General features: G+C 39.8%; 1 protein-coding gene across 4 annotated transcripts; it reads left to right on the top strand.

The window, feature by feature from the left end:
- Window positions 1–182: 182 nt before the first annotated feature.
- On the top strand, window positions 183–23,110 carry TUBD1 (tubulin delta 1). Of its 4 annotated transcripts, none has more exons than XM_024757647.1 (9): window positions 183–362; window positions 1,195–1,410; window positions 2,997–3,144; window positions 3,935–4,151; window positions 4,878–5,109; window positions 9,787–9,951; window positions 16,655–16,795; window positions 18,136–18,319; window positions 20,299–23,104. In XM_024757647.1, the coding sequence occupies exons 2-9, from the start codon at window positions 1,239–1,241 to the stop codon at window positions 20,405–20,407; spliced, it is 1,368 nt and encodes a 455-aa protein (XP_024613415.1). In that variant the 5' UTR covers window positions 183–362; window positions 1,195–1,238; the 3' UTR covers window positions 20,408–23,104. The 4 variants fall into 4 exon arrangements, with proteins under 4 accessions (XP_024613415.1, XP_024613414.1, XP_024613416.1 ...); XM_024757646.1 differs by having other exon boundaries at window positions 183–366; window positions 20,299–23,103; XM_024757648.1 differs by lacking the exon at window positions 9,787–9,951 and having other exon boundaries at window positions 183–366.

The raw sequence follows: 23,110 nt of genomic DNA, 5'->3' as shown, positions 1-23,110 counted from the left end.
TGTGAAGCCGAACGGTGGGCAATGAACATGCGTAGAACTATCGCTGGGAGCCAGGTACTGGCAGAAACATGCGCAGAAGCCCAGCCGAAGCCTCGCTCGGAAGGCAGATCATGCGCATTCTCAGCTAAAGCGTCTGATGGACAGTGAGCATGCGTACCATATCTTTAGTTGATAAATTGAAATTGAACATGCGTAATTAACCTTTCGGAATAGGAAAAAAAAAAAACCCACAACAAATCTTGTCTGTGGAACATGCGCATTCGTTCTCTGTAATGTTTTTGGTATTGAAAGTGAGCATGCGCATAATGAGAAGGTTGCCACTCTGAAGTTTGAACCGGACAGAAACGGCTGATCCTGAGGCTGTCAGTGAGTGGGGTTAATGGGGAACTCCTGGGGCGGTGTAGAAAGGGAGAACTTGGCTTTGCTATTTACTAGTGCAGTGGTCTTGCGAAAGTCGCGTAACCTTTCAGAGCCTGTTTCCTTCTCTGTAAAATGAAAATAACGATACCTGTTTTTGCAAGGTTGTTTGATAATTGTTAGTATAGAGTCTGGCTTACAAGCCACAGCTCTTTCCAGTGCTGCATAGACCCGGTGTGAGGTCGTTACCAAAAATTGTCTCTTTTCAGTGTTAAAAGTAGTGGATACTTCCTCTAATATTTCATCTGGTCTTTTTTTCCCCAAGCTTCGTCTTCCTTGCTGTCCCATCTGAGCTAAATACAAAGACTTTCTTGTGTTACTGTAGTTACCAGAACAGAAAGGCGATTGGTGGAGAAAGTCATTATTTTGAAGAGAGAAAATTAATGTTAATTAAATGTGCTACTGTTGAGCTAGCTCACTTCTGCATTCGCTCTGTCCCTGTGGTGTGAACTGTACACTACAAATTCCTTTAACCAGAATTTGTTTTGTTTTGTTTGTTGTAAATGCATGCTTAGGAAAATAGCGATTACAAATGAGATTTTGGGAACTATTGAGCTGTGTATGAATGGTTTTGGGTACAGTAATCCTGAATCCCGAAACCAACTTCCTTGAATGATTGGCTCCTTAGACAACATAGCTATCGTGTCTATAACACCACAGACATATATAGTACTTACAAATTATATTTTTAGTGATGTATATTCACATATATGGCATTTTATTTGTTCTTTATTGGTAATGTAGTGGCTCTCAATGACTCTATTTTTTCTATTACAGGTTGCTCACTGTTTTGAGGGAGTAAGCCTGGTTTGTGTCTCAGCATGTCAATAGTAACAGTGCAGCTTGGTCAATGTGGCAATCAGATTGGTTTTGAAGTGTTTGATGCTTTGTTTAGTGACTCACACTGTCCCCAGGGACTCTGCTCTAAAAGGGAGAATGAGGCATATCAAGCATCTTGCAAAGAAAGATTCTTCAGTGAGGAGGAAAATGGAGGTATGTGTGGTCCACAGACCTCTCCTTTACTCTGACATAACCAGCCTCTTCAAGGCCAGGCCCTCCACGTGGTGTCTGAACCCCATCCCCTTCCATCTTACTACGGAATGATTTTGCTCTCAGCCCTTTGTTTCTGTGTTAACGTTTGCCTCTCCAGTGACATCTTCGCCTCAGCACGTGAGCGTGCTCAGATCATGCCAATCTAAAACCAAACAAACAAAACTTAGCTCTTGACTATAGCTTTTTTCCTTCCTCATCTCTTTGCCTTCTCATCTAAGATTCTCAAAGGAGAACCCTCTTTAACCAACTGTAATCCTACTTCTGCTCTACAATACCACTGAAGCTGTTCTATGAAAAATTCCCAATGATCTCCTAATTCCTAGAGCCAGTAACTGTTTTTCTTTTCTTAATTCACTTAACTTCTCTACCAGATTTGATAACATTAACTGTAAAACTCCCTCCTTGAAATTCCTTCTGCTTACGCTCTGAACTTTTCTTCTCTAGGGGTTGCATCTCAGCCTCTCTTCTGTCCTCACTTGTATAGTTCTTTCTGGGCAATTTCAATGACTCTCAAATTTTGCTACATCTTTTATACTAGTGACTCTTAAAACCTCTAGCCTAGCATCTCTTCTAAGCTGCAGACTGATTAGTGAACATCACGTGCGTCTCTCATGTGCCCCTCAGACTCAACATCTCCATACCCAAGGGCATTCATTATTTTTCCTTTAAAACTTAGCTCTGACTGCCCACATACCATCAAACATCAAGATCTGCGTAGTTTACCTCCTACTCATCTCTTGAAACTCTTCTCCCTTTTCCATCTTCACTGTCATTGCCTTAGTTCTGGCTCTTGTCCTTTCTCACCTGGACTGTTTCAAGACAATCCTCCTGAGTTTCCCTGCCTGGTCTCTTGTGTTTATCACATCTATCGTCCACACTACCGTATTAAAAAAGACATCTTTCCTCCCCTGCTTGAACATTTTCAGTGGTTTCTCATTGCCTAAAAAGTAAATTTCAGGGTTTTTAGCATTGCATACAAGGACTTCCAAGATCTGAGCCCTGCCTGCTTTCTCTCCCCATCCATCTCTTCTTACACCCCCTCTTTCTCCATCTTCTGCTTCAATAATCTTGAGATGCTTTTTTTGCCCTTGGTATTTTTATACCTCTGAATAAAAATACTACTCTGTTAGTGTGGATTTGCTGTGGGTCATATCACATCATACTGTGATTAAGTGTTGATGTATTTTATCTCTCCCACTGGTCCTCCTAGGGCTGGATTGATGTTGTCTTTGTCTCTGTGTTCCCAGCACAGTACATAGCACATTGTAAGCACTCAACAGATGTTTGTAGACTTGACCCAGTCATCATTTTAGCCCACGTTTATTCAACCCGCCTAGCACAATGCTAGGCATTATGACACATCTGCATATACCTGCTGCTGCCCACCTGAATTTCTAAGCAGAAGGAAAGTTCTTCCTATCCTCAATCTTTGATTTTTTTTTTTTTTGGACCTAGAAGTTTATGCTCTGAGTTAACCCAAATAAGCCATGTGCAATATTTTTCTTTTGATTTTTTTCCCTCTCTAGTTCCAATTGCTCGTGCTGTACTTGTTGACATGGAACCTAAAGTTATCAATCAAACACTGTCAAAGGCTGCCCATTCTGGCCGATGGAAATATGGCCAGCATTCATGCTTCTGTCAAAAACAAGGTTCTGGAAACAACTGGGCATATGGGTAAGAATAATTCCTCGTGATTTTCAGTTTAGATACAGCTGCATAGTTGATTAATAGTATAGTTACAACTGCACAGTTGATACACCAAACACATAATTTTGAAATTGATGTTTTAAAATGTAGAGCGTGACTTCACCCAGAAGACGCTCATTCTGTCTCGTGTATGTCTATGCTTCAGGTTCAGGTAATGATGAAACCAAGGATCTCTTGCAGCGACGTTTTCCACTTCTTCACTGTTGTTCTGCCAGCTAACTTATTGTCAATACAATATCTTTGTCTGGCAGGTATTCCAGTTAATAGGAAATATGCCAAGGCAGTAGTATTGCCTAGTGTTCTTTGGAAAATTCCAATGACTAGGGCTCACTTCCAGAAATTCTGGTTTAATTGGTTTGGGATGAAGTCTGAATGTTGGGATTTTTCAGAGCTTCCCTAGGTGATTCTAATGTGCGGCAAAGTTAGAACCACTGCTTTAGGAATATTGTTATGAATACTGAATATTATGTTGTACCGTAAACTTGCAGAACTACCTGGTAATTGAAGTCTCCAGCCTAAAGGAATGGACTATAAAAGAGAATTTTCTACTCTCAGTAAATTTACTCTCCTAGCAGTCCTATTCACCTGTTAAAAATATTTAACTTGTGTATCTTAAATTTCGTCAATCAGGCACCTGTACCTTTCTTAAGAGTTAGTTCACTTCCATAGGTTTAAAAAGCCTTCGCTATCCTATGTCTTTCTCTGCATTCCATCTCTGGTTAAATTGAAAGGTGTTTGTTTCTTTTGCATTGCATAGATACTCTGTTCATGGACCTAGGCACGAAGAATCTATAATGAACCTAATCCAGAAGGAAGTGGAGAAATGTGATTCTTTGAATGGTTTTTTCATCATAATGAGTATGGCCGGAGGCACGGGATCAGGGCTAGGAGCCTTCGTTACACAGAACTTACAAGATCAGTACTCAAACTCTTTGAAAATGAATCAGATTATATGGCCTTATGGAACTGGTGAGGTATGAACATGTCAATTGAAAAATTTATATTTTGTATTCTTTGCAGTTAAATGTAGGTAAAAGATTGATCTTACCCTTTCTTTGGAAATGTTAAGTTACTGTGTAAGGAATGATTATACAATATGGTACTTTCACGTACAATTCATTTAACTTTGCCAAACAAATGAGGTTTCCTTATTCATAAAAATTCCGAAGAAGACAATTCTGCATCTTCTCTCAGGAACCCATTCCTGGTTCAGTCCCTCTGGCTACAGCATGTAAAGCAGGGACCTTGGCCTCATCGTGCCATTGCCAACCTTCAAAGAATTTTCATTTCTTTCCATTGAAAGGAAATTTCTGTATAGGCCAATTTCCTATTGATCACCCTAGTAGGAGAAATAATTAAACAGAGGTGAAATAAGTCAGTATAGGAAATGATGTAGGAACACAGTGTGATAGTAATAGTCATCATTTATTGAGCCCTTACTCAATAAGGGCACTGTTCTTAAGTGCTTTACTTGCATTCTATCATTCATCCTTACAACTCCAGGAGGCTGGTATAATTATTATCCCCATTTTACAAATGAGGAAACTGAGGCATAGAGAGATTAAATAACTTGTCAAGGATCTTATAGCTAGAAAGTGAAAGAGCCAGGCTTTGAACCTAGGCAGGATGCCCTTAGAGTCTACCCTCTTAACCACTGTTCTCTCCTGCCTTTCTTATCTTTGACCTTTTTTTCCCTCCAGGTTATTGTTCAGAACTACAATTCCATTTTGACACTTTCTCACTTGTACCAATCTTCAGATGCCCTCCTTGTTCATGAGAATGACGCTGTTCATAAGATCTGTGCGAAACTGATGAATATCAAGCAGATCTCCTTCCGTGATATAAATCAAGTCCTCGCACATCAGCTGGGAAGTGTGTTCCAGCCTACTTACTCTGGGGAAGGCTCATTTCACTACAGAAGAAATCCACTAGGTATTTGTCCTCCTGTGTGTTATTTGTAGAGAAGTCTGATGCTCTGAAAGCCTGCAGGTTGTTCTTCTGTGGCTCTTCCCCTCCGCCTAAGATACACTCAGGTCTCCCTCATTTCGAAAACCTTCCCAAAGAGCAGCTTATTGAATTTGTTTCAATATTACTTCTGTTTTATGTTTTGCTTTTTGGCTGCGAGGCATCTGGGATCTTAGCTCCCCAACCAGGAATCAAACCCACACCCCCTGCATTGGAGGGCAAAGTCTTAGCCGCTGGACCGCCAGGGAAATCCCCATTTTTTTGTTCTTTAAAAATAACTTGGAGATATAATTCACATACCATACGACTCACCCATCTAAAGTGTACAATTCAGTGTTTTCTAGCATATTCACAAAGTTGCACAACCATCATTTTCATCACTCTGTAAAGAAGTGATTCTTTTTTCAGGTTATTTGTCAAGTGGTGCTTTATCAATTCAAATCATCTAGATGCAAAGGACTCCGTAATCTATACCCCCAGTCCTACTCTCTTTCCCAAATAGTTGCCTATCCCAGTTTTCTTAGTTGCCATCTGCTTCTTCAGGTTTAGCATGTTCTGAATGGATTCATCATTTTTTCCCCTGTATTCACTCCCCAGCCCCCTCTTCCTCAATTCCTGTCACCTGGATTTCTCCCACTGTCCTCGTATCTCACCAGTATGCTCAGACCTGTTGGTGCCATCTCTGCCAGCTGTCTGCATTCTTCCTACTTCCCTCTCTCTGATATTGGTTCACTTGGTCAGTATCTCTCAACTAATATTCCATACTCCCCCTGAATACAAAGTTCTCTTTATTCTCCTCTCTCTCTCCCTCTCTCTCCTTTTTTTTTCATGAAAACCAAAGCTCACATCTACGTGGACATTCCTGGCTTAAGGTGGTCCTATTACCGCTTTCCTTCCTGTTGCCTGCTTCTTCCCCCTGCAGTCAATCCATCTTGCACACTGGCCCCAAATGAGCCTCCCCAGTGCATAGATCTAATCCTGTACTTTACTTAACCCTCATTCTATGGCTCATGCATTACCTACCAGATTTGTCATAATTCCTTATGCCCTGAATCCTAACTTTCTGTTTTCATCACCTTCTGCCGCCTCTGTATAGATTCCCCACCTACTTTTCATCCTGTCTCCACTTTTTTCTTCAATCTGGTACTTCCCTGCCTTGGTCCCTTTGCTCAGTGTTCCTTCTTCTTAGAAATCACTTCCTCCTTCCCTTCTTCACCTCTACTGAAACCTTACTCTTGCTGTAGGGTCCAAATCAAGTGATAATTTTTCCATAAACTTTCCTACTGAGACCTTTACCTAAAGTAACCCTTTTTCTCTGAACTCCTGTGGCATTCTGTATCTCTTTTATGTCACTTAATGTTTTTTGCCTTTATTATTTCTTGAAGTGTGTTTGCTTATCTTTAAAAGTAACACACACACATTTATTCAAGGAGTACAAAAGAATATGCAATCAAAAGTAAGTCTCCCTCTGGCCCCTTCCCAGATGCTGCACCATGTGTTTCCTTAGAGGATCTGTCACATGCATGTTTTATAGTCCCTCCTAATTTGCAGCTTCCTTGGGGACATGTGTCTTGTTAATTTCTCTGCATTCCACAGTACTTACCATATTGCACATCTGTTCATTCAACCAGTATTTATTGGCTTCCTGCTATGTACCAGGCACTATGCTACATGTTGGGGATCCAGTGGGGAACCAATGCAGACATTGTGTTCACATTAAACAAATAATTACACTAAGAACATATAATTAAAAACTGAGTTAAATGCTCTGAAGGAAAGGAGTACAGATCCAAGAGAATGAGTCACGCAGGAACCAGACTTAGGCTGACGAGGTGAAAGAAGGCTGCCCTGAGGAAGTAACACTTGAGCAAAAAGCTGGATGAAGACTTGGAGTTGACTAAGCAAAGGGAGGGAGAAAGGAGTAGCATGTTGGGGGAATAGCATGTGGAAAGACCCTGTGGCAGAAGGAAGCGTGGCCCTTTCGGAAGAGAGAAATCCAGTGTCACTGGAGCACAGAGAATGGTGTGGGGAATGATTGAAACCTGAGGCTAGAGTGGTGAGCAGGGGCCAACCTCGCAGGTCCTTGTAAGCCATTTAAAGGCCTCCTCATTAATCTCAGAGCAGGGGAAAGCCACTGAAGGATTTAAGGAGGTCGTTGGCATAATCACCTTTATTTTCGAAAAATCCATTGCCTGTGGAGAGCTGGTTGGAGGTTGAGTCTGCAGGTTGGTCCAGTTGTTCCTTGGGGAGATTGTGATGAACTCGGTGAACTGCCCTCGGAAGATCCAAGCCATCAGTTCCATGGGCGCTCTCTTGACTCCCACTACCATGTACAAACTATAGGGCACTGGGTCCACACTTGCCCTTCACCTTGTGTCACAGTGGGAGAAGTATCCTGCTTCTATCAGAGGCCAGCCTCTCGCTTGGGTTCTGGGTCCCGTTCCCTCTCTCTTCTCAGGGACTTAATTCCTCACTCATCTCTCATCCTCACATGTCATTAACCCTCTTTCCTCGGTCACTGCCATTACAACGGCTCTCTGGCATCTTTCACACCAAAGAAGCCCTCCCTTGACATCACCTCTCATGATTTCCCCACTTATCTGTCATTCTTTAGAACAACTGTCCTCAAAGGGGCCTCCATTCTCCCTGTCCTCATTTCTTCACCATCTATTCACTCTTCAACCCACTCTGATCTAGTTTCTCTTCCATCACTTTTCTAAAACTGCTTTTCTTAATAGGTCGCAAGCATGTTCACATTGTCAAATTCACTGGCCCGTTCACTGTCCTTATTTTATCTCAGTAGAATTTGGAATGGCCGATGCCTTGTCTTCTGAGTCTCCTCTTCATCTTTTGTGACAGCCTCTCTCCTGATTTCCCTCCTTATCTCAATGACTATTCCTTTTATTCCCGTTTTTTCCCTCCTTCTTTGGCTCCTCCGTTTCCTAAGCTCTAAAAGCTGGTCTTGAACCCTCTCCGAAGGTGACTGACCCAGTCCCATGGCTTTCAACACCATTTGTATTCTCCAGCTGGCCAGTTTCTCTCCAACTCTGACCAATTCCCTAAGCTCTAGATTTCTATATCCAGCAGCCTTCCCAACATCTGTGTGTACACATTTCATGGTCGTCCCAAACATAATGTGTCTAAAACAGATCTCTTAGCTTTCCCCCAGAAGAAGCCTGTTTCCTCCTCGATCCTTCAATTGCTCAGTTTTAAAAAACTTAGGTCCAGGGAAGTGCCTGGTGGTCCAGTGGTTAGGACTCGGTACTTTCACTGCCATGGCCCGGGTTCAATCCCTGGTTGGGGAAGTAAGATCCCGCAAGCTGTGTAGGAATATGCTATAACAAGAATTCCATAGACTGACCGGCTTATAAACAGCACAAGTTTACTTCTCACAGTTCTGGAGGCTCAAAGTCCAAGATCAAGGCACTAGTAGATTCAGTGCCTGGTGAGGGCCCGCTTCCAGGTTCACAGATGGCCGTCTTCTCACTGTGTTCTCACCTGGCACAAGGGACGGGAGACCTCTCTGGGGTCTCTTTTATAGAGACCTCATCTCCCAAAGGCCCCACCTCCTCCTGATGCCATCACCTTGGTGGTAAGGATTTCAATATATGAATTTTGAGGGACACAAACTGTCGGTCCATAACAGGGTTTGACAAAGTTAAGAATGGTTAAGATGAGAGTGGGTAAACAAGAAAGCTGGGGGGAAAGCAGATTTTAACAATTTGTGCGTTAGTCCTCAGGAATTATTTGCTGACTGCTGCTTTTTTATGCATGCTATACAATAGAATTCAGCTCTAGGTATTTTACAGAAAAGGATTCTTATGTTTAGAGGGAACTCCATTAGCCATAGGATCAATTTGTGCAACATTTTGTAGATGTTTGTGTCAAAATTTGTTCTTAACATAGGACGTAGGATATGAGTTTGCACTCAACGTTATCATAAAATTTAAATTTCATGTTATGGTAGAAGATTTTTCTTTCTCCTCTAGGTATTTTCTATAAATATATAAAAAATATATAAAATACATAAAATATATGACATATTAAAAAGATAAAAATATTTTAAAAACACATAAAATAAGCTCTGAATGAAAAACAAATTAGCCTTTCTCCTTAATTCTGTTTCATTACAAATACAAGGTTCTAAAAATAGGTGTATTCCTGTGTTCAGGAGTTACTAATCCTGTCTTCTTTCCCAGTAAAGTTTGATGTTAAGAGGTTCTGATTATTATTTAACCAGATAAAATAAATAAGAGATCTAGGAAAATTTCTAAGGGACAATTTAGTGAACACTGAATGACAGACAATAAAAGCATATTACGTCTCATGCTTATTTTGTTTTCCTGGGGTTTAGCTAAATATTTCACTCACATTTCCAGTTTCTTAGCTAAAAAGAAATTCTCGTTTCCTTTTGGCAAAGTGTTTTTTTCACTCATGCTAAAATAGGTGCCAAAATCAAGCAAATATGTGGTCTTTAATAGACATCGTCTCTGAAATTGTATTTACATTTTAAATTTTAAGCAATTTTGGCCTTGGAGGAGAAAACACATTTGGTTCCCCCAAGCCATCAAATCATGGCTGTGTATGAGTCAGTGGAAACAACGTGGAATTTAAAAATTTAGTTCAGATTTTTTTTCTTTGCAGGAGACTTAATGGAGAATTTAGTTCCCCATCCAGAATTCAAGATGCTGGGTGTTCGTAACATTCCTCAAATGTCTGAGAATTCACTGGCATACAGCACATTTACTTGGGCTGGCCTCCTCAAGCATTTGAGACAGATGCTCATTTCTAATGCGAAAATGGAAGAAGGTAAAGGGTATTTTAAAAATATGCAGCCCACAAGCTGGGAAAAATGCCTCTACTGGAGTTCTCAATATAAACTGGCTTGATCCAGTTGAAATAATGGTGCCTTCTTCTGACCAGGGAGGCTCCTGCAAAAATCTCACCAGAGCATCCTGGGAGGATTTCTTAATCGCTTCACAGTTTCATTTCTCAAAAAAATTTCAGATGAGTGTGACATTTATTTTTATTTTATTTTTATCAAAGTAATATATGAACATAGGTTTTTTTAAAAAAATCAAGGAGTCAGAACTCACTTACGTGTCTATATAAACCTGTCCATTGTGTTGTGTGTAAATTACATCTCAGTTTTTAAAAAAAGTCAAGTAATTGTCCAGTATGAGTTTATAATGAGGAAGAGAACAGCCTATTCCACACTTCCCCTCAGCCCAGCAGAAACTGCTTTCAGTGTTTTGAGATGTTTCTTCTGGAATTTGCCCCCATATTTCTAAATATCTTGCATATTCTGCTATTTGTTTTATTTTCCAGGTTTAGATATTATCAGTTGCCTTCCTAGCATGAAGTTGAGAACTGGATCTTCTTAACACCCCCTATATACACATCCACACACCTTTCCCTCCCTCCTCCCAATCTAGTTAAAGCATACTTTTGGGTTAGATCAGTTTTCATTGTCTGTGTTATTTTTGCTATGTAGATATTATTCATAGTTGAGCCATGTACTGTATACACAGATTACATTTTATTTCATGTACAGTTTATTTTTTCCTCCTAGAGTTAATAGTTAAATTTATTTGGTCGATATTCTTTGTACCTATTACAAATTTGCCCCTAAACTTTTTCCATAAAAATGAAACCCTTCTCAGCATGTTCAGACCTATCAGGTCATCTTATTACTTTAATTATCTGCTTGGAGATATCCCTTCCGGAGGACTTCCCCCTCCTGTTCCAGTCTGCACTGGTTACTCTCCAGGCTTGATAAACAGCCAGCACTGGCATCTGTGCCTCCTTCTTTATTCTAGCCTGTTTCCTAGATTTCAGATCTTCCTCTTTCTGGGTTAATTCCCTCATGGATAGTACCCTCCAGGAGCTTCCTAAGAAAGAGTACAGGGAAGGTAAAAATTTTAAGGCTGCAAATGTCATTATCCTACTTTTATATTTGATTGGCCAGGTATAGGATTCGAGGCTGGGAATCATTTTTACTCAGTGTCTTGAAAGCACTGCTCGATGGCTTCCAGCTTCCAGTGTTACTGCTGAGAAGTCCCACTTCAATCTGATTCCTAATCCTGTTTTATTCTCTCTTGTATCTTTTAGGATTTTCTCTTTGTCTCTAGCATTCTGGAATTCCTTAGTGTGGATCTTTCATTTATCTCAGTACCATGTAAACTTTATGAGGGCAGAGATTTTTGTTTTGTTTACTGCTGTTTTTTAGAGCCTCACCGGTTTTTAGCCCTTCCTGAGCAGAAACCTTCTTCTCGGATGGAGGGTGGGGCACTCCCCCTAGTGCAGGAGTGGGGAAGGGTCTGGGGCTCTCACTGCCTCTCATACAGATTTTTAACTACTCCTCCTTTAGAAGCGCCTGGCCTGCTTCCAGGACCTCCACTGTGGGCAGAAAGTTCAGATTTCCCTGGTTGCTAAGTCAGTAACCACTGGTTCATTTGCTTTCCAGCTTCCAAATTTTTGTTGCCATTATTTTCCTTCCATTTTTTCTTGTTTATGCCTTTTAAAAAAATCCCTGTGTTGTTAGTGAGATTTGGGGAGTAAACTGGTATGTTCAGTCTGTCGCACTTAACTGGAAGTCACTACTGTGTACTATTTGGGGAGCATATATTTTACCACAAATTACAGTAAGTTAGGTTTCAATACTATGAAAGTGGATTTCCTCTACATTCGCTTGTAGTACCTTACAGATTTTAGATCGTAGTGCCTGACATTTGGAGATAAGTAGAAAGTTCACATCTTAAGTAATGCTTCCTGAACTTTTTGGCCACAGGACCTGTTTTTCTGGCAATACCTATTATCAAGGAACACAGTGTTCCTCAGGGCACTGGAAGACGTGGTGCTCTGAGCCCTCTTCGGTCGATAAACCACAGTTTGTTTAGTCATTTTCCCATATAGGAATTTAGAGTGTCACCATTTTTTCACAGTTATAGAATTTTGAACACTTAAATGTTTTCATATAAATATGAACATATGAATAAATATATTTGTCACTAACCAGGTTGAAGGATATAGTTTGAAAACTCTTCATATGTTATCAGAATGCGCTATATGAAGATTGACCCCATTAAGATCATCATCAGCCGTGTATCTGTTTCTACATGTCCTATAGCAACAGGAGGAATGAGTGGCCCAAGTGGGGGCAAGGCAGAAGTTACAATGTCTCTTATGACCTCGCTTTGGAAGTCACATATCATCATTGTGCACCATCCTTTTGGTTGTTAAGGTCAGCGCTATCCCGTGGGGAGGGGACCACACAAGGGCATGAATACCGGGTGGCAAGGATCATTGGAGTTCATCTTGAGGCTGGCTACCACCCTCTGCCCTCTGTCCCCTAATGAATCATGTCCTCCCATTTGCAGAATGTACTTAACCCTTCCCAAGCACCCCCAGAGTTAGCACATCAGCCTATTAGCACATTCCATTAGCACATCAGCCTAAAGTCCAGAATCTTGTCATCTAAAAGCAGGTGCAGGTGTGGATTTACTTTCCTCAGGTGAGACTTCCTGGGTATAGCTCTTTAAGTACACCCCACCCCCAACAGACCATGGTGGAACAGGTGTAGGATTTTACTTATTTATTTTTAAGTTTTATTTACAACACCTTATTTTTAAAATTTATTAGTTGATTTATTTTTTCTAGTTTGGATCAATTTATTCATGTGAGGACTAGAGATTCAAAGTTCTAAGGGTGTATATAAACAGACTTTAAAAAATAAAACTAGCATCACATTATATGTATTTTTTGTTCTGCAGCTGTCTTTCGACATAGTATTTTGTAGCCTTCATTCCAATTCATTCATTTAGACATGCTTATTCTTTTTAGTAGCTACATAGTTTTCTACCATATAGGAGCCCTAACTTATTATATGTACATAGATTAAAGAGTCAGGTAATTCTACGAAGCTGGTTGTTAAAACTTTCAGTCCATAACCTTCTTCTATTGTCTCCTTCCCAGAGGTAACCATTTTTCAAAACTCTTTTGCTGTTTCTTTTACTGTTTTTATCTATTGGCATTTACAGATTTTTCAATGATTTAGGTATTACCTATTTACTTCCCACCATGGAGGGTTAGGATTTAGCTTTTTTCCAACACTGGCCCCTAAACTCTAAAACACACTCTAGACAGGCTCATCCTTCTGATATGGTAGTAAGTGTCATCACTGGGTTAAATCGATATTCAGCTTTACATTATCATGACCAAGTAAATGCTATTCACAGCTGAGCAACAAAATATCCTGTGATTACTTTTCCCTTCCTGTATAATGTTTTTGTTTTCTTTGGAGTTAATAATTACCTTGTTTTCTTGTTTGCTTAGTTTTTCTGTGTACCTGTCAATTATTCAACACTGTTTCTCTACTTACCTAAATTTTTTCTTGATATACAGGCATACCTTGTTTTATTGCACTTTGCAGATACTGTGTTCTTTAACAAATTGAAGGTCTGTGGCAACCCTGCATTGAGCAAATCTATTGGCACCATTTTTCCAGCGACATTTGCTCACTTCACATATCTGTGTCACATTTTGGTAATCTCGCAATGTTTCAAACTTTTTCCTTATTATTATACTTGTTATGGTGATCTGTGGTCGGTGAGCTTTGATGTTACTATTGCAAAAAGGTGCTATTGCTGAAAGTTCAGATGATGGTTAGCATTTTTTAGCCATAAAGTATTTTTTAATTAAGGTATGTACATTTCTTTTTAGACATAATGCTATTGCACACTTAATAGATTACAGTATAGTGTAAACATAACTTTTTTTTTTTTTGCGGTACGCGGACCTCTCACTGTTGTGGCCTCTCCCGTCGCGGAGCACAGGCTCCGGACGCGCAGGCTCAGCGGCCATGGCTCACGGGCCCAGCCGCTCCACGGCATGTGGGATCTTCCCGGACCGGGGCACGAACCCGCGTCCCCTGCATCAGCAGGCGGACTCTCTCAACCACTGCGCCACCAGGGAAGCCCATAAACATAACTTTTATATGTACTGGGAAGCCAAAAATATTTGTGTGACTCACTTTATTGTGATAATTTACTTTATTGCGGTGGTTGGAACCAAGCACACAAAATCTCCAAGGTCTGCCTGTATCCAAGTATTCTGTCAGTTTCATCTTCTTTAAGAAATCTCCCCTAGAGCCTTCTGACCTGCTTCAATCTAGTTTTTTTTGCCCTCTCCAGCCAGTGTACATTTGTCCTTCTGGATATTCTATTTGCCTGTCTGTTGTGTTGGATATTCTGCTCAAGAGGGTTTACACAAAGCCCCAGTGATCTGGGGGAAGAGGAGGGAGGGGCCATGGTTTTCCCGGTTTGGTATGTTTCCTGCCCTTACCTCTGCCTGGTGTTCTCCAGACTAGAGTCTCTCAGTCATATCCTCTCCAGAAAGTAAACCTTTAGTTTTCTGCTACGGTGGGGAAGAGGCAGTCGTCATAATAAACAGACAAGTTTAGCAACATTCCTTAAGCAGGAGTCAAAGGTAGATGTGCTTTACATGGTTGCAAAGCCAGTTTAAGAGCCAGTGACTTAGTGTTTTCATGGATTCCCTTAAGGAATGCCGCACCACCTACTTTCTGGAGGCACAGAGCACAATAATGTGAAAACACATAGGCATCATTAATGCTGAAACAAAGAGTGATAAAGTCACTGAATGTGAAAAAGTTTTAGGAAAACCTTAATCAAGTTATATCGTTACATATATTTTTTTATATATGCTCAAGAATGATATATGATTTTTAAAAATATAAACTTACTCTAAAAGAACTCTTCAATAAGTGTAAAATTTAATAATCTAACTGAATAATTTAATTTTTTTTCTAATCAATGGTGACTTGGATGGAAGGAAATATAATATTGTGGATTTATTCCCCTTTTTTTTTTTTTTTTTTTTTTCGGGACGCGGGCCTCTCACTGCTGTGGCCTTTCCCGTTGCAGAGCACAGGCTCCGGACGCACAGGCTCAGCGGCCATGGCTCACGGGCCGCTCCGTGGCATGTGGGATCTTCCCGGACCGGGGCACGAACCCGTGTCCCCTGCATCGGCAGGCAGACTCTCAACCACTGCGCCACCAGGGAAGCCCTATACCCCTTTTTTGTTACATGGATTGTAAATATTTTTGTCCATCACTTTTGTCTTTTGTATGGTATTTTTCACTATATGGAAATTTTACATTTTTATGTGAGCAGACCTGTAAATCTTCCTTTATAGATTCTGAGCCTTACCTACCCCAAAGATATAAAAATATTCTCTATTATTTCCTAGTATTTTCATAGTTTTATATTTAATATTTAAATTTTAACCCATCTGGGATTTATTTTTTTATTTATTGGCTGTGCCGCGCAGCATGTGGGATATTAGTTCCCCGACCAGGGATCAAACGTGCCCCCTGCAGTGGAAGCGTGGAGTATTAACCACTGGACTGCCAGGGAAGTCCGTATTTTTGTTTTAATAAATTTATTTACTTTATTTATTTTTGGCTGCATTCGGTCTTTGTTGCTGTGCGCTCTAGCTGCGGCGAGCAGGGGCTACTCTTTGTTGCGGTGCGCCAGCTTATTGCAGTGGCTTCTCTTGTTGTGGAGCACAGGCTCTAGGTGCGCGGGCTTCAGTAGTTGTGGTACACAGGCTTAGTTGCTCTGCGGCATGTGGGATCCTCCCAGAGCAGGGTTCAAACCCATTTCCCCTGCACTGGCAGGCAGATTCTTAACCACTGTACCACCAGGGAAGTCCCCTCTATTTTTGTTTTTGATCATGTATTCCGGACCAGGGATCAAACCTCTTTCCCCTGCATTGGCAGGCGGATTCTCAACCACTGCACCACCAGGGAAGCCCTCAATTTTCAATCCTATTTTTGCTTTGTGTTTCTACATCCCTTAACATTTTTATATGTATTTTGTTTATTTGTTCATAGAGACATACAGAATGAAGTTCAGTCTTTATAGGTGGATAGTTCTATGAATCTTGACGCACTTAAACGGTGTAACCACCACCACAATTGAGACAGAGTATTTCCATGTTCCAAAAAGTTCCCTCATACCCCTTTGTAGACAGCCTCTTTCCTCCACTCCAAGCCCCAAGCAACTATTGATCTGAACTTTATTCCTATGGTTTTGCCTTTTCCAGAACGTCCTGTAAATGGAATCAAACAGGATGTAATCTTTTGAGTCAGGCTTGCTTCACTTAGCATCAGGCTTCTGATATTGATCCACATTGTTACGTGTGTCAGAAGTTACTTTCTTTTTACTGCATTGTAGAATTGCATCCTTTGCACCTACCACCGTCCTTTAATATTCGATGAAGAATATTTCATGTCTTTCTCAGGACTGAGTAGTTTGAATCACTTTAGGTCAACCAGATTAGAATGTTTAAATTTTTAGAAGAACCCCACCCTGCCACAACTTTTACTTATCAAATGGAAATTTATATAAAATACACAGACTATAATACATCTTTCTCTTCTTGTTCAAGGCGATTTGTAAAATCTCTTGCTCTTTTTTTTTCTTTTGGTAGGTATTGATTGGCAGGTACGGCCTCCTTTATCAGGACTTCCTACGCGTGGTAAAATGTCTCTCAACAAGGAGTTTCATTTTAACACTTCCATTGCTAACTTGGTCATCCTTCGTGGGAAAGATGTACATAGTGCGGAGCTGGGTAAGCAAAGTTAAGGTGAAAATTAAGATGTACGTTTTGCACATGTACATGGTATGCATGGTAAAAAAAAGAAAAGAAAAAGAAAAAAAAGAAGTCCCTGAATTTATTCTTAAAGAAAGGAAAATAATAACTCCGTATTTTAGTAACAAAATGTAACCATTGTATCAGTGTGTGACCGGATACCAAAATAGATGTGGTGTAAACAAGAGGACAGGTTTAATTCTTTCTTCCTGAATCTGGTTGACCTGTCATCCTCACCTCGTGGCTTTGTCCTTAGTGCAAGGCATCTGTTTGAACTTCAGCCATCAAATCACATAGGAATAAGCAAAGAAGGGCAGGCCTGGTCCTCTAGGGTCACACACCACACTTGTGTTTATATCCCTTCGACTGGGACTGGATCATGTGCCACATCTAGCTGCAGGGGTGGCTATGAGCACAGTTAAAATTTGGTGGTTCTGTTACTAAAGAAGAAGGGGAGAACAGGTATTGCAGGACAACTAATGGTCTCTGTGACAAGCATTGGTACAACATTTTCAGGAGGTTGAAAGAGCAGTACTCTTCTTAGCTTTCTTTGTGTTTCTATGGCAAGTCTCTGGGATTATATTATCCTTGTCTGATGATTCCAGCAGCATCCAATTGGCTGCTTCTAGCTGTGATATAAAGAAAATCAATCTTATCCCTGTAATACCTCTTAAATAAAAAACTAGTAATAATTAAAAAGAGATCAAGTCAATCAGATGGTGTACTTCCTTCATTGTAGATTTTAAAATGAGAAAGTTAATGAAAGGATATATAAAGTAATCTAACCTCCAAAAATGTACCCACAGCAAATGATGCAGGTACACAGAGGTGTAAAGATATTCATTGCAACATCTTTCACACTAACAGAAATGTGGGAACAACCTAAATGCCCAACAGTAGGAAATGTGTTAAAGAAATTATGGTATATTCATAGAAGCTTTTAAAAATATGAGTGATATTTACTGACACAGAAAAGAGGTTTACACCATATTGGTGAATGAAAAATGCATATTACATAGGGCATGTATGTAAAATTATAGTACAAAAGAGGGTCAGCAGACTGTTCATAGTCTGTCTCTGGGTGGTAGCATTTCAGCTGTTGAGTTGACTTTTAAATTTTCTTAATAAATACTTTTCTGAATGGTGTGAAATTTTTTTTATGATGAATATGGATCATTTATCCAAAAGCAATATAAAGCTAGTTTCAAAGAGCAAAACAAAAGATTTCTGGTGAAATGGATACAAAAATATCTGTTTATTAATTTGTTTCAAAAACTGATGATTTATGATGTAAACAGTGCCTTGTTATTTTACCCTAGGAGCATTTAAAGATCCAGCTCTCTATACTTCCTGGTTAGAGCCTGTTCATGCTTTCAGTGTGTGGAAAACCCAGCGAGCCTTTAGCAAATATGAGAAGTCTGCAGCGTTGGTCAGCAATAGCCAGTTCTTAGTAAAACCACTTGACACGATTGTGGGCAAAGCATGGAATATGTTTGCTTCAAAGTAAGTAAAAGATAAATCTACAAACCTTTCCTAACCTTAAGCAGATAATATAATGTTAAAACACTAGGCAGGATCTGGAGTGTCTTAGTCTCTTAGAGCATAGACTGGGTGGCTTATAAACCAAAGAAATTTCTCGCATTTCTCGAGGCTAGTATGTCCAAGATCAAGGTACTGGCAGATTCAATGTCTAGTGAAGACCAACTTCCTGGTTCATAGGTGGTGTCTTTTTGCTGTGTCCTCAAATGGCAGAGGGGCAAAGGAGCTTTCACGGGCCTCTAATCCCATTCATGAGGGCTCCACTGCCATGACCTAATCACATCCCAAAGGCCTTACCTCCTAATATCATCACCTTGGGAGTTAGGATTTCAACATATGAATTTTGGGGGAACACAAACATTCAATCTATAGCATGGAGTAAGTACTTTGTAGGTATGAAACTTTGGGCACATTACTTCAGGTTTTGTTTCCTTTTCTGTACAGTGGACCCAAAAGAGATGATATATGTGGTGAGGATTAAATGAGATGATAATGTAAGAAACCCTTAGTACAGTGCATGACTAGTAAATGCTCAGTAATTGTTCCATAGTATTATTGTTGTTGTTGACTAAACGAGTAGTTTCTTTTTAAAAAATATTTACTTATTTGGTTGCACCAAGTCTTAGTTGTGACTCCAGTACTCCTTTAGTTGCAGCTTGCTGGCTTCTTAGTTGCAGCATGTGGGCTTCTTAGTTGTGGCTCACCAGCTCCTTAGTTGCAGCCCACAGGCTCCTTAGTTATGGCATGGGAACTCTTAGTTGCGGCATGCATGTGGGATCTAGTTCCCTGACCAGGGGTCAAACCCAGGCCCCTTGCTTTGAGAGCACGGGGTCTCATCCACTGAGCCACCAGGGAAGTCCCTAAATGAGTAGTTTCTAAATGAAATGAAGGTAAAGTAGAAATTTCACTATAAGGCAAGAACAGTAAGGTAGTTTTCCAAAATAAGATCCTTGAGAATGGAAGAGATCCTGATCTTGCTCAGTAAGAAACATTGCAAGTTCAACTCTACTTGGTACTAAGAAATGTCTGCTTGATTACTAAGAAATGTGTTTGTTATCTGGTTCCCTGACCTCTGCCACAATTACTTAATGTTAAAGCAGAATTTCTCAAATCATTGGGTAAGCCTGTACTTTGATTAGCTAGGATTCCCAAGGGCCCCCCATCCTGCACATGGCCATTCCATAAACCCCCTACTCCTCAGGACTGTGAACTCTGTCCTTTGTTGGTATAGTTCTCGTCCCACTCTCATTAAATGGTAGCAGCTATTATTTCATCAATTTAGTTCATGTCTGCCCTTGATATTCTTTTTAACATGACTTCTCCTGCCTCAGAACATTTTGGGGGACTGGAGGTATTAAGAGGATCACCTGGCATTAGTGAAAATTAAGTGTTGTCTGAAAAACATTTGGGAGGCTTCACTTCATTCCTAGAACTGGATCAATGTGTTTCTACAGTTTCACGCCTTAGATAAAACTTCTCAGGCACTTCTTAAGAGTTTATATTGAACACAGTCATCTCCTGTAGGGTGTTGAATATGTGCTGGGTAGACAGCCAAATCTGAACATGCTTCTTTTTCCTATATGTGCTGCTTCTTTTTTTTTTTGGCCATGCCGTGCGGCTTGCAGGATCTTAGTTCCCCAACCAGGGAGTGAACCCGGGCCCTGGCTGTGAAAGCACCAAGTCCTAACCACGGGACAGCCAGGGAATTCCCCTCCTTTGTGCTTCTTATTGTCACTCTCTTGGACACTAAATAGACAGGGAGCTTGACACAAACTTTGAGAGTTTGCTAACCTTTGGAGTAAACATTGAAGCAAAGGCAAGACTTTTAAAAGAGTCTGCCATCTGCAAGTGTTCATGAGCTAGGAAATGTCTATTTATTATTTGATTTTGAGTTATTCGTTTGCCTGAGATTTTTATTTCATATTTTCTGTTTCTTTCACCAGAGCCTACATTCATCAGTACACAAAATTTGGAATTGAAGAAGAGGATTTTTTGGACAGTTTCACATTGTTAGAACAGGTTATTGCTAGTTACTGCAACCTCGGATTTTGAACAATGGGGAAAATTTACCTTAAGTCATTTTTGGACTAAAGTACTTGCAATACTACTTTCTCCGTAAGGTTTTTCATATTCCTATCTGCTTATGTAACAAGGTTAAATGCTGATTCCTTCTCCATACTATAGCCACAGAAAAGGAGAAAAACCTTTCATGTTTTCAATGAAAACATCTACTTGAAATTTTCCTTTGTAAGAAAAAATATTGGTACTTCTTTAAAGAACTTTGGGAATACTTTGCTGAGATGTTAGAACTCTAGAACTATCAGAAAAGGAAACTTCCCTCTTTATTCCAAAAAGCGTTCACTAAGTATGAGCTAAACTTTCATAGCACAATTTTAAGCTAAGAAATTGCAATTCCGTATTTAAATATATTCATCTTTGAAGTGAATGTTTTGAACCACAAGAGGGAGCTGTTGTCAAAAGCTACAGGGTGAACATCTATTTTTGAATATTTTATTCTAAAACGGTAAGATTTTCCACTTTAAGCAGCTATTTAAAAATAAATGTCAGGACTTTGTTAATAAACGTTATATCATGCTTAAATACAAAAGTAAATAAGCAAATGTTTCCTTTGTTTGCTGTTCTTAAATTTTCTGGGCAACAGAAAATTGGGTTTTTCTTTTAGATCTTAGAATGCCAGAGCAGAGACTGATTTTATTCAACCAGTGCTTTAAAATTACTTACAGGTATTTAGCTGGTGTGGAAGACAGTTATATTCTTTTCTTTTCAGTAAAAGGGGTAAGAGCTTTCGCCAAAATTTCACTATGTTGAGAAAATTACCACCAAGTAAATATTGTCCCAGATGAAACTGACACATACAGATGTTGGTTTCATTCAGAAGGACAGAACACATTTGGAAATTTGCAACTGAGTTTGAGGGGAATGGTGTAGTTCAATAAAACATATCACATGCAATGTATTAACAAATGTAAAATGGCAAAACAAATAGGAACATTTTGCCCTTTCTGCCAAATCTACCAGTGGTTTCTTCCTTTTCTTTCCATATGGAAATGATTACCTTTTTGCTGTTTTTCTTATCAACTGTTGCTATGATTTAAAATACTGAACCATATCTTATTTCTAAGGAATGTAAAAAGTGGTCTGTTCAACTGCTAAAAGGCACACCCACTGCTGTATTTTGTTAAGCCAAGAATACTAGAAAATAATGAGATTGTAATTTGTACAAAATAAAGTTAAAAGTAATAGTTTAGCATTGCAGAGATCCAAAGACTGAAACAATTTCCCGAACGAAACCAGCATTAATGAAGATCTGTAACCAAATTACCTCACTAGGGGGTAGGCTGATTCTGAGGAACTTTGCTACAAGTTAAGCTTAAAGAAGGTCGTAAGTTGAAATCATTTTATATTTGAGAAGAGCATGCATGAGGTACCAAATGGGACAAATATATTTCTAATTTGGCAACTCATGGAATCAATGGCAGGTGACTATTGGAAGTCAACTCCAATTAGACAGAGCCATTCACTTATGTGAGTTGACCCTTTCTTATGCACGTTATTGTTTAATGCACAACTGCATTATTTGGTGTGTGTGGATACCTAAATATCTGCAAAATTGTTTTACATGTTTACATTGAAATTTTTTTCTTGTCTATTTGGAATAATATAAAAATTTTTGCTATTAGAGTTGTGATAACTTAAAAATTAACACAAAGAAGTTGATGCCAAAGCTTCAAAATAAGGGGTGGCATTGGAAGTGTACTTTGATTTGTGTGGAGATAATGGCCAATCAGCCAGGACAACATTAGAATCATAACTTCCTGGGCATAGAGAGCCAAAAGCTTTGAACATGTAATTTCTTAGATTACTGGGTAACTGGCGTACTATGTGTCACTCAGACATTATCCCACACAGCCAAGATGCACCCCTATAGGCAGTGAGTACAGTATAAATTCAAACTGTTTCTTATTTTCAAACCTTTTCGTTCTCCCCCATTTGTGCTTTTCTTAAGAGCTCTTTAAGCAGTAGAACCTGTTTCTTCCCATTCATTCCCTCTTGCTTCTAGCTTTGAGTACTCGCCCCGCAACCCCTCACCACTACTATTCAGTCAGCCGACAATCCCTTTCTCCTTTCTTTAACCTGTCACTTAGAACTCAGTAAGTGTGCCCATGATTCACTATTCTCAGTCCCTTCATTGATTCAACCAGTATCTATTCACTGCCAGGCACTGAACAAATGCTAAGTATATGGGGATCAATACCACAAAGTCTAAATGAAGAAGCTTACAATGTACTTAAGTTTCTTTCCATGCTTGGTGCTACGATTCTGGCTTCCTAATTATTGCTTATTGTCTTGCCCATGTCCATGTTCAGTTTTTTTCTTTTTTTACAGTAAAGATGTGGTACAAGGTAAAGAACCGTGAACTGGGACCTTTAGTCTAGGCTTTAAATTTGTCTGAAGCCTCCTCACTGGCTCTGTAGACTTTACTGTGCAGTATACATACCAGTGATTCTTCTCCTGACCACCATGTTTATCACACTTGCATTCCTGTCCAAAAGTTTGTTTTAAAACATGCTCCATATGTTCCCATCCCACTGTTCTCTCCGCATGAGCTCAAGGTTTGGCAGTCAACCCTTCCTTGTTCTTCCACCTACCTTCCAAATACGGCTTTGCCCACTAACTTGTCATTTTTGCAAATAATCAGTTATTTAATTTAAGAGATATTTGCTCATCTGTATC

Source organism: Neophocaena asiaeorientalis, unplaced genomic scaffold (assembly GCF_003031525.2).
Source record: "Neophocaena asiaeorientalis asiaeorientalis breed wild unplaced genomic scaffold, Neophocaena_asiaeorientalis_V1.1 scaffold327, whole genome shotgun sequence".
Lineage (NCBI taxonomy): Eukaryota > Metazoa > Chordata > Mammalia > Artiodactyla > Phocoenidae > Neophocaena > Neophocaena asiaeorientalis.
This window is presented reverse-complemented; position numbering and strand designations above follow the sequence as displayed.

Excerpts from the sequence above, each read along its gene's own strand:
- TUBD1 (XM_024757647.1), top strand. The coding sequence starts at position 1,239 with ATGTCAATAGTAACAGTGCAGCTTGGTCAATGTGGCAATCAGATTGGT. Across the intron at positions 4,152-4,877 it reads GGCCTTATGGAACTGGTGAG|GTTATTGTTCAGAACTACAA; the intron begins GTATGAACATGT and ends TTTTCCCTCCAG. Across the intron at positions 5,110-9,786 it reads CTACAGAAGAAATCCACTAG|GAGACTTAATGGAGAATTTA; the intron begins GTATTTGTCCTC and ends TTTTCTTTGCAG.